This window comes from Silurus aristotelis (assembly GCF_946808225.1).
Source record: "Silurus aristotelis genome assembly, chromosome: 13".
In the NCBI taxonomy this organism is placed as follows: domain Eukaryota; kingdom Metazoa; phylum Chordata; class Actinopteri; order Siluriformes; family Siluridae; genus Silurus; species Silurus aristotelis.
This window is the reverse complement of record NC_139586.1, coordinates 24,340,630-24,358,947: the sequence shown is the minus strand read 5'-3', so window position 1 is coordinate 24,358,947 and position 18,318 is coordinate 24,340,630. Positions and strand designations below refer to the sequence as shown.

Here is an 18,318-nt window from a genome sequence, read left to right as displayed (position 1 = left end):
AGAAATGCAATTAATTAATGTATTTTAAAAAAAAAAACAAATTTTTCTGTATTGTAACATACTCTTATATTAGTTACGTGACTGTGGGAGAAAAAGCAAGACTATCGAGACATTGAGACGTCCACTTAAAGCTTTCTTTTCTATAATCAATTATAAAACTGTAAAAACAGCCAAAAAAAAAAACCTTTGACTTTGATAAGTGACAGCTACATATTTTAAACATATTGAAATGATCTCTTGTAAAGACCGAATTTGTTCAGGTTGTCATAGTCAGACCTCAAAAAAAGGGGTGTGGCTTGTACTAGGGTAGAGACCAGATGGTACTTTTGCCCTTAGGGTTAAAAGATGCTATATTCAGATTCAGGACCTTTGACTCCAATATGTGTGCTTTGGAAGTGGCAGCTGCATTAGACTGAAGGTCAGCATTTTCATTTAGAGTTGATTAAACTGTAAAATAGTGCAGCGGGTAGTGATGCCGTCTCGCAGCTCCAGGGACCCTGTTTCGATCTTGCGATTGTTTTATTGTCTGTGTGGAATTTCACATTGTCTCCTTGAGGGTTTCTCCAGTTTCCTTCCACTTTCTTCCCAGTGTTACCAGGCTAGATCATTCATGACCCTGACTGGGATAAAGCAGTTACTGAAAATGAATGAATAAATCAAATAGGCTCAAGGTCGATTAATCAATATCCGCCCTTGACCTTTTGACTTTAACTCCGAATTCCTCTATGAGTGGTGTTTTCCTAAATGTAACAAAGCCCAGTTTATACAACTGGTTTCAATCACAATGAATGGATGGATCCGATCCAGACAATATTTCCAGTCTGTGAAACACCAATATCCTTACCTTTCTTACCGAAACCCACAAGCGTATTACTGGTAACCAGAAACTCCTTATCACCTAATATTCTGCCTCTGGTTATGGTTTTGTGTTTCCTACATGTAAGCAAAACATTTTTTGTATGCAAAAGTTTTTCCTGGATACTTGAGTTTTATTTCTCACATGACGTGTGAGTCAGAGTTTCACTTCTATTGAATGTCACAAAAACACTTGAAGGTGTTTATTTATAGCATGAGACAGATAATGTGGTGGGTAACAAGTAAACCTGTGATCAGCTTTTTAAACATATATTCATGTATTCATCTGGGAATTCTGGGCATTAGAAACAAATCTTTATGCACAGACAATTTTATTCAATTCAGTTTTCAATTTATACATATAATATATACACTATGTATGTGCGCTTATGCAGAAATATATATATAGATTCATTTTATTTATTTTAGATTAATTTAATAAGATATAATGAGCAAACCAGAAAATCTCCCTGAGATGACAAAGAGAGACCTTGAGAGGAACCAGACCCAATAAAGGCAACCCATTCTCATCTGAATGGATCATATGCCTTCAATAAATATATATATTATAAATATATACTATATATTCAAGCAGTGATGTATTGAACGGAACCTCAATATGAAAACCAGAGCAGTAACAATGTAAATGTAATTCGTTATAGTACTTAAGTAGCTTTTTTTGCGTATCTGTACTTTACTAAAGTTTTTCTATTTGGCAAAGCTTTTACTTTCTCTTCACTGCATTTCAAAGTCAAATATCTTTTTACTCAACTACATTTTGCAAAATCAGTCGTTCCTTTTTATTCATGAGTGAATAAATATCCATGATCTTTGTTTTAAAAGAGTCTGGTTAAAGTTGAAGTACTGATTACACGTTGTTAGGGTTGTGTTAGGAAGGGCATCCAGCGTAAAACATGTGCCAAATCAAACAAGTGGATCATAGAGCAAAATTTCATACCGGATCGGTCGAGGCCCGGGTTACCAGCGACCGCTACAGGTATTGTAAACCAACAGGATAACAGTGGAAATTGTGCTACTGTTAGCCGATGGAGGAAAAGGAGAGGAGGAAGACGTCTACAGAGACGGCAGGAAAAGGAGAAGTGGAGAAGATTGGAGGTTAGGGCTGGTACATTAAATGTTTGTATTATGACTAATAAAGGGAGAGAGGTAGCTGATATGATGGAGAGGAGAAAGGCCTTGAGTGTTCAAGAGACCAAGTGGAAAGGGAGTAAGGCCAGGAACATTGAAGGTGGGTTTAAACTGTTCTATCATGGTGTGGATGGAAAGAGAAATGGTGTAAGGGTGATTCTTAAGGTAGAATACAGTAAGAGTGTAGTGGAGGTGAAGAGAGTTTCTGATAGGGTGATAAACATGAAGCTGGAAGTTGAAGGGATGATGATAAATGTCATCAGTGAGATGGAGGAGAAGGAAAAAATCAAAGAGTTAGATGTGGTAGAAGGTGTACCTAGGAATGAACGATTGGTGATTGGGGCAGACTTCAATGGGCATGTCAATAGGAATGTGACTAAAGCTGAGGAAAAGGCATATGAGGAGCTGTATGAGAGGTTGGACACTAAGGAAGGAGAAAAGGATTTGTACCGATTGGTCAGGCAGAGGGACCAAGCTGGGAAGGATGTACTGCAAGTTAGAGCAATAAAGGATGGAGAGGGAAATGTGTTGACTAGTGAGGAGAGTGTGTTGAGAAGATGGAGGGAGTATTTCGAGCAGCTGATAAATGAGGAAAATGAGAGAGAGAAAGATGGATGTGTGGTGATGGTGAAGCAGGAAGTGGATAAGATTAGTAAAAAGGAAGTGAGCGCAGCGATTAAGAGGATGAAGAGTGGAAAGTTGGTTGGACCAGATGACATACCAGCTCCAGATGTTTAGGAAAGATGGCAGTGGAGTTTTTATCCAGGTTGTTCAACAAAATTTTAAAAGGTTAGAGGATGTGTGAGGAATGGAGAAGGAGTGTGCTGGTACCGATCTTTAAGAATAAGGGAGATGTGCAGACCTGCAGTAACTACAGAGGAATAAAGTTGATCAGCCACACCATAAAGTTATGGGAAAGAGCAGTGGAAGCCAGGCTGAGAAAAGAGGTGACCATCTGGATGGACTCAACAAGAACGCGAGTCCATCCAGATCAACATGAACGTAAACAAATAGCACTCAAAAATGCACAATTAAACATCAATGGCGGCGTAATCGGACAGAGTGCCCCCCCTTGGTTTTATGCTGAGGAAGAGCACTAAGGACGCAATATTTGCTTAAAGAATGTTGATGGAGAAGTATAGAGAAGGTCAGAAGGAGTTGCATTGTGTGTTTGTGGATTTAGAGAAAGCGTAGGACAGGGTGGAGAGAGAGGAGTTGTGGTAATGTATGAGGAAGTCTGGTGTGGCAGAGAAGTATGTGAGGGTGGTGCAGGACATGTATGAGGACAGTTTGACAGCAGTGAAGTGTGCAGTAGGAACGACAGACTGGTTTAAGTTGGAGGTTGGACTGCATCAAGGATCGGCTCTGAGCCCTTTCCTGTTTGCAGTGGTGATGGACAGGTTGATAGACGAGGTCAGATAGGAGTCTCCCTGGACTATAATGTTTGCGGATGATATTGTTATTTGCGGTGAAAGTATCTGCAAAAGTGAAAGGGAAAATGTATAGGACTGTGGTGAGACCTGCGATGTTGTATGGTTCAGAGACAGTGGCATTGAGTAAAAGACAGGAGGAGGAGCAGGAGGTAGCAGAGCTGAAGATGTTGAGATTTTCATTGGGAGTGAAAGGATGGAAAGGATTAAAAACAAGTTTATTAGAGGGACAGCGCATGTGGGACGTTTTGGAAACAAAGTGAGAGAGGCCCGATTGAAATGGTTTGGACATGTGCAGAGGAGGGGCATGGGGTATATCAGTGCTGAGGATGGAGCCACCAGAAAGGAGGCAAAGAGGAAGGCCAAGGAGGAGGTTTATGGATATGGTGCGGGAAGACATGCAGGTAGCTGATTTGAAAGAGGCACATGTAGTGGACAGAGTAGTATGGAGACAGATAATCCGCTGTGGCGACCCCTAATAGGAGCAGCTAAAAGAAGAAGAAGAAAAAGAAGATCAGGACACTGATTTCCACACAGACAGTTAATGAGGTGATGCCGGAGAAACTGTACCTTTTCTAACTTTTTTACCGATTACATTATGTATACAGTACATTATATTATATATAATATACTGTATGTATATTATAAACTATATATATATATATATATATATATATATATATATATATATATATATATATATATATATATATATATATATACAGTACAGACCAAAAGTTTGGACACACCTTCTCATTCAAAGAGTTTTCTTTATTTTCATGACTATGAGAATTGTAGTCACACTGAAGGCATCAAAACTATGAATTATCAGTGTGATTCTACAATTTTCATAGTCATGGAAATAAAGAAAACTCTTTGAATGAGCAGGTGTGTCCAAACTTTTGGTCTGTACTGTGTATATATATATATATATATATATATATATATATATATATATATATATATATATATATATATATATATATATATATATTTATATATACAGTACAGTACAGTACTGTATATGTAAAATAGCATTTTAATTATTAATTATTTATTTTATTTTCATTAATTAATTAATCATTTAAATTATATTATTTTATTAGTATATATATATATATATATATATATATATATATATATATATATATATATATATAATTATTATTTTTTTTTATATAATATTTTATCATATTCATGATTCAAAAAATGGCCTCAGTAGTTTGTATTCATATTAAATAATCAGGCTGCTTTAAGAAATCAGGTTGTTTGGAAATCTGTTTTTGTGAAACGTTGGGGTAATATAATAATATCCTAAATATTGGATTTATACATATTAAACAATTATTCCACGTTTTATCTGATGCACGTTTACTATAAATGCTAATCAAATGAGTTTAACATCAACTCAAGTACAGAACACGTTTTGCATGAGAAGGGTCCCGATTCGCGACAGTGTCGTAAACGACTGCTGCTTTCCGGCAAAACGGATGCCAGTTGCTCCAGTAGTGAACGTCCATGCGTCTTCAGCAATGTTTTATCTGATCGGTCTCGGGCTCGGGGATGCTAAAGACATCACGGTAAAGGGATTGGAAGTAATCAAGCAATGCAGCCGCGTTTACCTGGAAGCCTACACGTCCATACTGACTGTGGGGAAAGATGCACTGGTATGGAAATGGAGGGGGGAAATGCATGGAACATTTCTTTTTGTTTTAACCGAATCTCAATTATATTAAATAACATGGACAAATCGGGTGGCAAAAGGCGACTTTATTGGACTCTTTAAAATCTCTGTACAATTTTTCTACCTGAAATCTCTCCAGAAAGGCTGAAACAGCAGGAGTCACCTTGTGTCATCTTAAACACCCTGTACTTCATAACACACCCACTTAAACTCTGGAGTAATAATAATAATATGTTTTAATAATGATTAACATGATTTGGATGTCAGCTGAGGTGAAAAATGGGTATTAAAAGGTACTATTTCTTACCATTTTACTGTACAATTAGTGTGTATTTATCTTTACCTAATATTGTGCTTTGAAACTGCTCCCATAAGGGGTCACCACAGAGGATCATCCGTCTCTATAACCCCCCCCTGTCCTCTACATCTGCCTCTTTTAAACCAAGCACCTGCATGTCTTCCCTCACCACATCCATAAACCTCCTCCTTGGCCTTCCTCTTTTCCTCCTTCCTGGAGGATCAAAATTTTTTTCCTGATGAACCCCATGTCCCTCCTTGGCACAAGACTAAATCATCTCAATCGCGCCTCTCTCACAATCTCTCCAAAACGTCCTACATATACAAAATGATATAGAAAAAAACACATTTAGTCACTAAAGCACAAACTATTTGCACTCACCAGGAAAAATTTGTGACGGCAGCAGATTATTTAGACAGGGGTCAAGAACTTTTAATGTTCACATCCACAATGAGAATGAGAGAAGAGTATGGCTTTATCGGTCGCTTGGGTATTGGTGCCAGAAGGGCTGGATTAAGTCTCAGTAACAGTATTTTCTGGGAATTTCACAAAACTGCCCTTATAGTTTACTCAGAATGGTTCAAAATACATTGTGGCGATTCAGCAGGTTGAAACAACCCAAGAACAGAAACCTTAGGCTGTTTTATGTGAAGACTCATTGAAACTAAACAGCTGAAGACATTGAAAAAAAAAAAAAAGCAGGTGAGACCAGATGAATCTGTGTCCATGATAGTTTCAGACACTTGTTCTTGGCCGAAAGACGTGGAACTAGATGAGATCTTCTGCTGTTGTAGCTCATCCACCTGAAGGCCAGAAGTTTTGTGCATGATGAGATGCTTATTATGCTTAAACAGGGATTGGTGAACAGTTCATAATAATGAATAGTCATATTCTCTCTCTCTCTCTCTCTCTCTCTCTCTCTCTCTCTCTCTCTCTCTCTCTCTCTCTTTCTGTCTCTCTGTGTGTGTTTGTACAGGAGAAGTATTATGGGCGAGAGCTGATTTTGGCAGACAGAGACATGGTGGAACAGGAGGCAGATGAGATCCTCAAGGGTGCTGATGTCAGTGATATAGCCTTCTTGGTGGTGGGAGATCCATTTGGGTAAGAAGAAAAAAATATATACACACACAGAAACCTCTAGTGCCCTGGATGCTTTACTGGTCTTTACCCCACCCCGTCACTAAATCCACGATATTTATATTACTGTACTTTTGGCTATAGCACAAAAATATAATTTCTCATACAACTTATACTATTATTGAAATACTGTTTGTCACATAGGGAACCATACACAGTGCATCATGCAGTGAAGCACTTTTAAAGACTGGTCTTCAGGCAAAAAAATGGAAGAAAAGGATAGAAATGTGAAATTTGAAGTTTAGAAGGAAATGTAAATGATAGAAAGCTTCCCAAAGCCAACAGATGGCTATATTACTATAATAATATAATTTTACATTTTTAGAATAAAAAAGAAGAATCTTATTTTATTCAATTGCAATTATATTTTATCTTATTATGTTTCATTCAAATCCAATTCAATTTGTTTAGCACTTTTAACAAGAGACATTTGTCCCAAAGCAGCTTTACAGAGATAAATAGGTTATAAAATCTGAATTAGAAGTTTAGTGCCTATAAGTTTATACCTAATGAGCAAACTGGTGGTGAAACTGGTCGAAAGAAACTCAAAAGCGAACCCATTCTCATCTGGGTGGCACCGAATGTCCAGTCATTACAGTCCCATCATTGTTGAGGTTACTAATTGTTCTTTAATGAGTGTTTGACTACAAAATATGGCAAATGTAGTCTTGAACCCTTGTAACAGACTGTTAATCCATCTTCTTGAGTGAAACGATTTACAGAATCCTCATGCATCTTTGGGCTGTTTAAGTTGATCCTCAGCTGCAGTGATTGGTTTCAAACTTTTTCTATATATAAGCCTTCAGAATGAATCGGGCTGGAAAGAAGAAGGGTTCAGGATCATTGGGTAGGTTGATAGAGAGAGAAAGGAGGAGGAAAAGGGGAGATGAGAGAGAAACATGGATTATTAGGTATTCGTATTTACATTTATGGCTTTTAGTAGACGTCCTTATCCATTGCGACTTACATTTATCTCATTAATACAACCGAGTAGCTAAGGGCCTTGCTCAGGGGCCCAGGAATGGCAGCTTGATGTGGTTGGGATTTGAACTCACAATTTTTGGTTTCAAAGTCCAATGCCTTCACCATTAAGGTACCACCTGCCATATTGGCTACATATGACAACCTAATTGTTAAACAGATATATAATTCCACATTGATGCCTCAGATGCCTTTACACCAGACACTGGCAGCACACAGAGTGTATATTTAAAAGAACAATAAACGTGTTTTTGTGGATGCACATCATCTAAACATCACATGCACGATTTTTCATTCTGCATCCATACAACGATAAACTTGTGACCTCAGATTTTTTTCCTGGGCTCCTCTCAGAAGCCCTCATTGGCCAGTATTCATCCGCTGAACCCTTGCCTGACCACGCAGTAATACATGCTGTTGGCTTCGTGTGCATTTCCTCTCCGTGTGTTTTTCCCCTGATTTGAAACCCACTCGGGCCCTGAAACCGGCAGCCTGTTTCACTGTTTATTTCTTTCCTCATTTTTGAACAAAAACAATTCTTCTTTAATGATGTTTAATGATATATTTCAAAGCCAGATGCTTGACATTTCCTGGGCTGATACTAAAATCTAAATAGTGCGCTTATAAGCAGGAAAATTGTGGTTTATGTTCGATAACCATTTTTCATTTTTGTGTTTCTTTGTTTTTCTTTGGGGTTTTTTTGTAGTCATTGTAATTGATTAATTTTTTTGTTGTTGTTTTAGAGCCACAACTCACAGTGACCTGGTCCTGAGAGCAGTGAATGCTGGGATAAAGTACAGAGTCATCCATAATGCCTCTATCCTGAATGCAGTGGGCTGCTGTGGGCTGCAGGTAGTCCTTTTGTTTTTCTAAACTCTTTATCATATTCAGCAACTACAGCTAAACAGTTGAAATTGTAGTCATTTGGATGTTCATTTCAAATCTGTGTTATTTGTAGAGCGCTTTTAAAAAAGCACATTGTCCCAAAAGCAGCTTTACAGAGATAAGTTGTATTAAAGATTGTATACGTTTAGTACCTATAAGTTCGTTCTTTATAATTCGTATGTTTATCCCTGAGTCGTGGCCAGTGGTGACAGTGGCAAGGAACAAATTCCTGAGATGGCATGAGGAAGAAACCGTGAGAGGAACCATCCTCATCCATAATATCGAATGTCCATTCATTACACTTCCATCATTGTTGAGGCGATTAAATGCAAAACTGTTCATGCAAACTCTGCTCATGCGCCATTGTTGTAAAACGTATATACATTTCAATCCAAAACCATCCTCAAAGCAGCGTGCCGAGCCGTGTGTCTTCCCGGCATTCAGCACGGATCCATCAATAACACGGCTGGGTATTGAGCTGTTCGAGACCCATTGTGCTCCCTGAGACCCCAGCTGTTCTCACACTGCTGTTCTGGGATCAGTCCTGTGATTTATTAATCCTGTAATTGAAAATAGTTTAATCCCATCAGCTCATCCTGGATCAGTTTTTCCACTGGGATGAGAGAAGAGCGTGTGGACAGCACTAACACACCATCACAGGATGAACCGCGTGTAACCAGAGACGCATTAAAAGCGTGGTTCTGTTTATCCAATCCATTTATACCTCATTAACTCTAATGCGAAAACAATGACCGCAAGTGTATAAATATTTGTTTTGATAGACGACACCTTTTAGTGGCTGTGCGAGCTTGCACGGGATCGAGCAGATCGATAAGAGTGTGTTTTTGTTGTGTCAGCTGGATCAGCAAGCCATCAACTCAACACACACACACACACACACACACACACACACACAGGCTTGACTCACTGAGTAACAGGAAGCACCTGGCCCAGTACTGGTAGTTACTCACATAGCAGTGGAAATGCTTAAAAAAAAAAAGAAAATACAAAAAAAAAAAAATATTCAACATGAAGGTGTTTATAAAGTTCCATAACACAAAATATGATTTTATATCACATTTGACCAATTCACATTTCAGTGATTATAAACATACACTATATATTGGAGATGCAGATCACTAATAACTGAGGCAGATTTGATTCGCATCTTGATGGTTGCCAACGATACGATACATTAAAGATACATATGAAGCAGCTACCGATGCGATACAATTCACCCCAATTACGATGCAGTTTAATGCGATTCAATGCAATACAATACGATGGAATTAATACGATGCTATTGGCGCAATTCAATATAATAGAGAGAGTTCACTTTTATTTCTTTGGTTCAGACAGACAACAAATCCTACATTCACACAAGTGCCTTCTGACTTGTTACTCTTTCACACACAGACCTTTGTGTTTCAAAAAAGACATCAAATTATTAAGCGTTCTTTTCCTGTTGTGTCTCCAGGAGGATGCAGCTCTACCTCTGCCATGTCAATCTGTATTCCATGTGACTCTCAGGGCACGCCTCTGTCTCCGTAGTGTTTTGATGCGTCATATTCACGTAGCAGCAGTGGTGCTGAAAGAACGCGCTCGAGAAACAGATTAGGGAGAAAAAAAAATCAACCCTAACCCTCTTTTTTCATAATCCACTAATCTACTAGCACATCTACTAATAAATATATATAAATAAATCGATGCATCACATCGTTTTAGTTTTATATTACCATCCCTGGTATATATGGACAAAAGTATTGGGACACCGGACTTTTCCAGCCATATGTGGCTCCTCCTCAGACTGTTAGCACAAAGTTGGAGGCACATAATAGTATATGCGTTTGGATGCAGTAAATCTTTCCTTCAGATAAACTAGGAGCTTGCTGTTCCAGCATGATAATGCTCCTGCACAAAGCCAGCTCAATTAATATATGGGTTGAAGTGGAAGATCTCCTGATCTAGAGCTCTGACCTCAACCCTACTGAACACCTTTGGGATGAATATGAACGCTGACTCTGCACCCCAGACCTCCTCATCCTCACTTACATCAGTACCTGACTTTACTAACAGCCATGTGACTGAAAGAATCTCACACCAAAATCCAGTGGAACATCTCATCAGAAGAGTTTATTCTAACAGCAAATGGGAACTAAATGTGGAATGGGATGTTCAGTGGATGTTGTGTAACATTTATTTGTCTGTTTGTCAATTGCCAGTTGTACAATTTTGGTGAGACAGTGTCCATCGTGTTCTGGACAGACAGCTGGAAACCTGAGAGCTTCTACGATAAGATCAAGAAGAACAGGGACATGGGAATGCACACGCTCTGCCTTCTGGGTAAGCAGGCCAACGTCGTGATGTGAACAACTAACTCCTATTTTAGCTTTGAAAGCTAATTACAAAACAGAAATAATGTACTGATCAGTGTGAGAATTGACATTTGATTGGAATGCTACATGCTTGGGTTCATACCAGCTTTGTTTTCAAGCTGTTTCCAGCATTCACCATGATGGCTACTTCCATCATGGGGTTGTATGTGGTGAGACCTGAGATGTTGTATGGATTAGAGACAGTGGCATTGAGTAAAAGACAGGAGGTGGAGCTGGAGGTAGCAGAGCTGAAGATGTTGAGGTTTTCGTTGGGAGTGACGACGATGGACAGGATTAGAAATGAGTTTATTAGAGGGACAGCGCATGTAGGACATTTTGGAGACAAGGTGAGGGAGGCGAGATTGAGATGGTTTGGACATGTGCAGAGGAGGGACATGGGGTATATCAGTAGGAGAATGCTGAGGATGGAGCCACCAGGAAGGAGGAAAAGAGGAAGACCAAGGAGGAGGTTTATGGATGTGGTGAAGGAAGACATGCAGGTAGTTGGTGTTGAAAAAGGCAGATGTAGAGGACAGGAGGGTATGGAGACGGATGATCCGCTGTGGCGACCCCTAATGTCAGAAGCCGAAAGAAGAAGAAGAAGAAGAATATAGCAGGATGTCAAACCCAAAATCCAAAATGAATTTTAGGCTTTAAAAAGGTCTTAAATTCGCTGTTCTACTTCTTAAATAATTTTAATTCTTATTCTATTTTTAAAATAAAAAGTCTTTATTTTCCGATGCCCATGTAACGCTACCTTTCATTCTCATTAAAATGCTCCTGCAGCACCGTAGAAAGTTTTTGTTTGTTAGTTTCCGTGGTCTTGTAGTTCCTTCTTTCGCTCGTCCAAATACAATTCGCTGTTTTTAATTTGTAATTTTCGTAATTTGTAATTACGATTACAAATGAGAGCAACATGCAACAGCTAATCAGGTTTCTGTTATTGGCGTGACCCTCTCTTGCATTGTTCCACAGACATGAAACGGATTTTATTTTTCAGCTACAGGGTAGTGCAAGTTTAGCTACACTTGAATTTCTTAAAAAGGTCGTAAAAAGTCTTAAATTTGACTTGGTGGAACCTGCAGAATCCCTGGAAAAAAACCCTCTAGCCTCTGTGTTTCAAACTAGTGGGTCACGATGCAGTAGTGACATGTGCGTTTCTGTTTCTAACCAAAAGACCTCCAGTTGTTTCTGGAGCTAGCTACGCTGATCCTGTAGCCATTTTCTATTTCCCAGTATCAACCAGGGAAACCATGGCAACCATTAGTAACAGGATTGGAGCAGTGCAAGGCGTAAAATCGCTGCCCGTATATGAGGACACATGAACATAACCGACAAAGACATGGCAATGAAAATGTCAAAGCCAGACACTTCCCTGAGGGACTTGACCCCACCCTTTTTTCCCCCGCAACACACTGTTCCTTTCTGTGTTCTCCCTGGAGTCGGCGTTAAATCAGCTTAATTCTTTCACACACAAAAGGCATGAATGTATCCGACGCAAGTGCGTGTGCATGTGTGTGTGTGTGTGAGCTTGCCCATGTGTGTATACGTGCACCAGATGGTCTTCATAGGGAAATGATGATTTAGGTTTAACTCCACCACCTTAAGGGATCAAATCCCCAAAGAAAGCAGAATTTGAATGACAGGTGACTCCGCCCTCTGCCTGGTATTGGTGAAGGCTGGGCAGCGAGGGCTCAGGTGTGATTCTGATCAGCATGAGGCCAGAGTGAATGTGAGCTGTTATTAACCTCATTATTCAACAGCAGACAGAGAGACCCGTATTATTTGCTTCACCTTCCACCAGCACACCCATCACACCCATCACACACACACACACACACACACACACACACACACACACACCAGACAGCCCACACTCCAGACACCACACACTGATTGGTTTATCCTTCTTTACATTTACTAACAAGCCATAGATTATTTATCAGCCTGACACAGATTACTCCACAGTAGCATAATCAATTTCATTGTAAATGAGTTTGTGTGTGTGTCAGTGCCTGTAAGTCTCTTCTTTGTATGCAAGAAAACCCAAAATTCTGTTTTCTGGCAGTAATTATCATGCATGTAAAGCTGCATGCAGTATCAAATATAATCGAATAAGTACTTTATATCACTTCTGTAATAAAAGCTATAAACAGTGATTTCCTCAGCTGTATACCAGTTCCCTTCATTGGCTTCCTGTATACCAGTTCCCTCCACTGGTTTCCTGTATACCATTTCCCTCCACTGGCTTTCTGTTCACCAGTTCCCTTCACTGTGCTTCTGTTCACCAGTTCCCTCCACTGGCTTCCTGTTCATCAGTTCCCTCCACTGGCTTCCTGTTCATCAGTTCCCTCCACTGGCTTCCTGTTCATCAGTTCCCTCCACTGGCTTCCTGTTCATCAGTTCCCTCCACTGGCTTCCTGTTCATCAGTTCCCTTCACTGGCTTCCTGTATACCAGTTCCCTTCACTGGCTTCCTGTATACCAGTTCCCTCCACTGGCTTCCTGTATACCAGTTCCCTCCACTGGCTTTCTGTATACCAGTTTCCTCCACTGGCATGGCATCCTGTGAAACAGACCATCAACCCTCTACCTCTAAGCTCTTACCCCCCCCAGCCCCCTCCCCTCACTGCACCATGCTTCCTCCAATAATCCATCTCTGCTCGACTGGTCCCACCATCTCTAAGGGTACAAGGAAAGCCATGATTTCAGACTAGTCTCTGTTCTGGCATGGCAGTGGAATGTCTCCCAAAAGAGGTTTAGACTGATTGTATTTTTAGTCTTTGTCCTGGTGAGCCAGCAATAGAATGTATTTATCAAAACGCTTCAAAGCATTTTGTAAGTAGCTCTTGATAAGGCCGTCTCCCAAATGCCGTAAATTGATGACCCCCGGCTAGCATTTTAACTCGCTGTATAAACAAATCTACCTTGAAAGAAACTTTTTTCTGTCGAGGTTCAAATCGTTTGAAGCTTGTTCCTCTCAAGGTTTCTTTCCTCATTCCATCCATGCCACTGTCACCAGGCTCACTCATAAGGGTTGATCTTATAGGCACTACACTTAAAGGCACCAACACTTTAATTTATATTTTATAACCTATTTATCTCTGTAAGGAGAAAAGTGGTAGCTCTGTGGTTAAGGCTCCGGGTTACTAATCGGAAGGTTGGGTTTAACTTCCAGTATCACCAAGCTGCATTTCTTGGGGCCCTTGAGCAAGGCCCTTCAACTGTAACTTGGACTTATAAGTAAAAAAGCACTTGGGCAATGTGTGTTGTAAAAATATTTGCATGAAAAATATGCAATTCTAATTTCAAATTTTTTTATGAAATAAAAGAATGTTACAGCCGGTTTATTTAGTTGAAAGACTGAAAAAATATGATGGAAAAGACTAGGACACTCAATAATATGAATTATATTCAATATGTTACATTCTCTGTTTCACAGATATCAAAGTGAAGGAGCAGTCCATGGAGAACCTTATGAGGTAACACGTCTGGTCTGATTTATATCTGCAGCTCTGTAGCACTTTGTCAGTGGAGATTGTGGTTTATTACAGACGATCGCTTTCTAAGGGTTTATAAAGTTGGACGTGACCCAGGTGAGCTGACCACGGAGGGATAAACACGGTTATTTGTTTTACTTGGATTCTTGATGTGCCATAAAAAAAAAAAAAAGAAAAGAAACGCTTATTACTTTCTTATTCAAGCACTTGAAAAATCTGATTTACAGCCCGAGCTTTTTAAGGGCACGTTGCGTCTCAGCTTACAGAAAAGGTCGTTCGTTTCTTCCACGCTTCAGAACACGTTATAATTTCACCTCCCATTTCACACGGACCCAGGTGGGCTTGCATGTTCCACTGCGGCCGCTGGAAAGAGCGGAGGCCTCAATACCGCTATGCCACAGCCCAAGTGGAACCGGGAAAAGGCCCTAATTTCTCCCAGATCGACTGATTCAGTTGGATCGTTCCTCGGAAATGGAATAAACACGCACTCTTCTGGGTTTCTGGTCAGAGCCGAGCATGCTTGTCGAATGAGGTTTCAGCCTCGTCGTTCAGCAGAAAGCAAGGCGAATACATTAAGCGCTTGTTTCCTGTATTAAGTTAATATGAAGTGATGCATTAAGACGAGGGTTAGTACCATGTAAAGAGCACTCAGTACTCGCAGTCAATATGTCTATCTTAAGAACAATTGCCATAAATACTACAAGTCCATTAGAGTTCTTTGTCTCTCTTTCTCTCTCTTTCTCGCACTCACTCTCTCTTTAAAGAGGGCGTAAGGTTTACGAGCCACCCAGGTTCATGTCGGTGGCTCAGGCGGCCGAGCAGCTGCTGGAGGTCGTGCAGAACCGCCGAGAACGAGCAGAGGAACCAGGTGAAAATGTTTTTGCTGACCTGCAACTTTTGACAGTTTATTCTCTGGCACATTGTGCAGGTCTTCACTTATTACATTCATAAACCACAACTTATACACAACACAATATACATTATCAGGACATTATATGGACCAAAGTTTGTGGACACCTGACCATAAGATCGGTTTGTGCTGAACATCCAGTCCTCATTTGTTTTCTATTAAAATAACCTCCACTCTTCTGAGTAGATGTTCCATTAGATTTTGGAGTGCGCCTGTGGACATTTCATTCAACCACAAGAGTGTTAGTAAAGTCAGGTTCTGATGGAGGTGAGGTGAGGAAGCCTGGGGTGCTGTCAGCACTCACTTTCAGCTCAGCGGTGTTCTATAGGGTCAGAGCTCTATAGCAGGAGATCTTCCACGCCAAACCATGTGAAGCATATCTTCATGGAGCTGCCTTTGTGCACAGGTCCATTGTTATGCTGGAACAGGTTTAGGGTCTCCTAGTACAAGTGAAGGGAAAATTTCATACTCCCGCATCCAAAGACGTCCTGTAAAAATTTTTTGCTACCAACTTTGTGGTAACGGTTTTGGGGGAAACAAACAGAAATGGCTAGAAAATCTGGTGTCCCAATATCTTTTGTCCATATAGTGTAGCTGCATTTAATATAATCTAATGTCCTAGAGTCCAGTTCCTGTTTTCACTTATGTTATAGCAGCTATAAGCAGTCGTTTTTCCGCACCAGCCTCATTTATAAACACTTTCTGAGTGTCAGATTCGAGAATTTTGCAGCATTGAGGTATTTGAGTTTTCCTCAGTTACTTTGGAGCGAATGCTTTAGAGATTTATTTAATTGATTGTATAAAATTTTCTGCATTATCAAGTGTTTTTCATGTTGATCACAATATATTAAACTGGTTCCCATCTGATTAGTTTTAACCCCCAAAACATCTCGGCATCAGTTCGTTGCGTCGTTCATCGAATGCAAAATGGTTACACTAGTTGTCACAATCTCAAAGTCAAATGTGTCTTGAGTTGACGAATTGTTCAGATAAATCAAGAATGTCACTAATAAAGGAAAGTGTATGACAGGATTAACAACTACATTGGTCAACTAGTTCTCTAAAATAGGTCAAAGGTGAATCTCGCGAACCCTACATTTGGTGAGCAAATCCAAAGCAACTGAGAAAAACGTCTCCATATAGTCAGTCCATCTGAATTCTATTGTTCTACCTATAAATCTGTATTGTTTAATTATTTTTTTGCCTATGTCTGGACTCATTGCTTTAATATAGAGTAATAGACTCACGGCTGGACCATCTGCCCCGGTGAACGATCTCTCCGGCGTTGCATTAAAAATTGGATTAGGTTTTTGATGTGTTTGATGAGATTATTGGGTTTGTGTGTTGCTGTAGCCGTCACCGAGAACACCGTGTGTGTGGGACTGGCACGGGTGGGGGCAGACGACCAGGCTGTTCGAGCCGGATCTTTGCGTGAGATGGCGGCGTGTGACTTGGGAGCACCGCTGCACTCCATGATCATCACGGGCCGCCTGCACCCGCTCGAGGTGGACATGCTAAAGCTCTTCTGCAGCCCAGAGGGTCTCAGTGGCCTGAAGAAGACCGACAGCTCTACCTATGTCTCCTGAGGACTTTAACCCAGAACTTTAACTCTTCTGCTGTATCAATTCTGGAGTTTCAAGGAAACCACACATTACGTCTGTTTTTTTTTTTTTTTACTTTGGTCGAGTAGCTCAAAAAAAAAAAGATCTGCGCAAGTTGCCTAATAATATAGTGTTGCTGAGTTCAGTTTTGCTGTGCCATTGCCTGAATTACAGAGAAGGAAATGGCAACAAAAAGGCCACAGAGACAGAAAAAAAAAAAAATTCTGGGCCAAATGAATGCCTGCGAAATGTTATGGGATTCGATTGTGACTCAAATTAGTGCACATGAACTTCAGGATCGTCACGTGAATGTAAAATGTTTTATTTTGCTACAGGGTTTTTCCTGCAGTCCCGATTCAACACGCCTCGGCTCCGGGTTCTGGATGTTGAAACATTTCTCCATCAATGTACAAAACTGATGATAAAAAACAGTTTTCACAACATTCTGCTTTTCTTCTTTAATCTGACCAAATGTTTTCCATATCTAAAAAAAAAAAAAAAAAAAAAAAAACATGAAATAGAAGTCATTTGTAGGTGTGCAAGATCCTAAGCAATCAGTCACGGGAGCATTTTTTTCTTCCCCCAATTGTTTTGGTGAGAGCAGGAGGTCACGTGAAGCTGAAAGGACAAGGAAAATCTTCATACCATTTATATACAACAAAAACATTATGCTTCACCCTTTTAACCATGAGTGCAGAAAATTTAATGAAAAGTGAATCCTACACTATTTATTGTAGATCTGAATTAGAGGTGTGATCTATTTTTTTTTTTATCCCAGTCCTGCTCCTGACAGAATTCTTGGCACACGTCTCTACTTGTGATTTTCTAACAAAATTTTGTTGACTTGCTGTTTCCCTAAAATATTAACATTTTATATTTATATATTGCATTTGCTTAGAGACGCCCTTTTTCCAACCGGGCAGCTACGGGGTTAGGAGTCTTTCTCATGGACACAGGAACGGCTTGGATTTAAACTCACGCCCTTCGGGTCCAAAGTCCAACACCGTAACCACTAATCCGGATTAATTTGAAAACGGCATTTTCATCCACACTTTTGTTTTCGTTTCCCAAAAGTTGCTTATCCTCAATGAAACACTGTGCTTCAACCTGCATCATAATTCCCACCTGCCGTTTCTTTACTATCCGGCTCTTTGTAACTTTGTGTTGCAGAATGTTGAGGAAAGGCACAGACACGTGACTAAAAACGGGCCATTGGCGTTTTCAAACAGCTACGTTTCCGTTGCTGGCATGGACGGAAAGCTAAAACGGAGAGAAAGATATGCGTTTCCAAAACGAAACCGTATTAGTGTCTACAGAGTTTGAGCAGTTGAAGGTTATAAGGAGTTTTGTCAAGGGCCCAGCATTTGCAAAGTATGGAATTTGAACTCACAACCTTCCAATCCAAATTCCAACACCTTAAACACTGAGCTATCGCTTTCCTCAAAGCAAAATGATAATTCGAGTGTGTGCACTTCGGATTTCGATTTTGTTTTCTCAGTAATTCATGTGAACAG

General features: G+C 40.0%; 1 protein-coding gene across 1 annotated transcript; it reads left to right on the top strand.

Annotated features, from left to right (window-relative positions):
- The first annotated feature begins 4,882 nt into the window (after window positions 1–4,882).
- Window positions 4,883–17,247, top strand: dph5 (diphthamide biosynthesis 5). The gene is made up of 7 exons (XM_083559399.1): window positions 4,883–5,101; window positions 6,393–6,517; window positions 8,278–8,386; window positions 10,642–10,762; window positions 14,236–14,275; window positions 15,058–15,161; window positions 16,557–17,247. Exons 1-7 carry the CDS (start codon window positions 4,925–4,927, stop codon window positions 16,787–16,789), a joined length of 909 nt encoding a protein of 302 aa, XP_083415525.1. The 5' UTR covers window positions 4,883–4,924; the 3' UTR covers window positions 16,790–17,247.
- Window positions 17,248–18,318: the final 1,071 nt, after the last annotated feature.

What these genes read in the sequence shown, in the direction of transcription:
- dph5 (XM_083559399.1), top strand. Translation starts at nt 4,925, where the DNA reads ATGCCAGTTGCTCCAGTAGTGAACGTCCATGCGTCTTCAGCAATGTTT. An exon ending in GTGGTGGGAGATCCATTTGG is followed by an intron (nt 6,518 to 8,277) that starts GTAAGAAGAAAA and finishes TTGTTGTTTTAG; the next exon opens with AGCCACAACTCACAGTGACC. An exon ending in TCCATGGAGAACCTTATGAG is followed by an intron (nt 14,276 to 15,057) that starts GTAACACGTCTG and finishes CTCTCTTTAAAG; the next exon opens with AGGGCGTAAGGTTTACGAGC.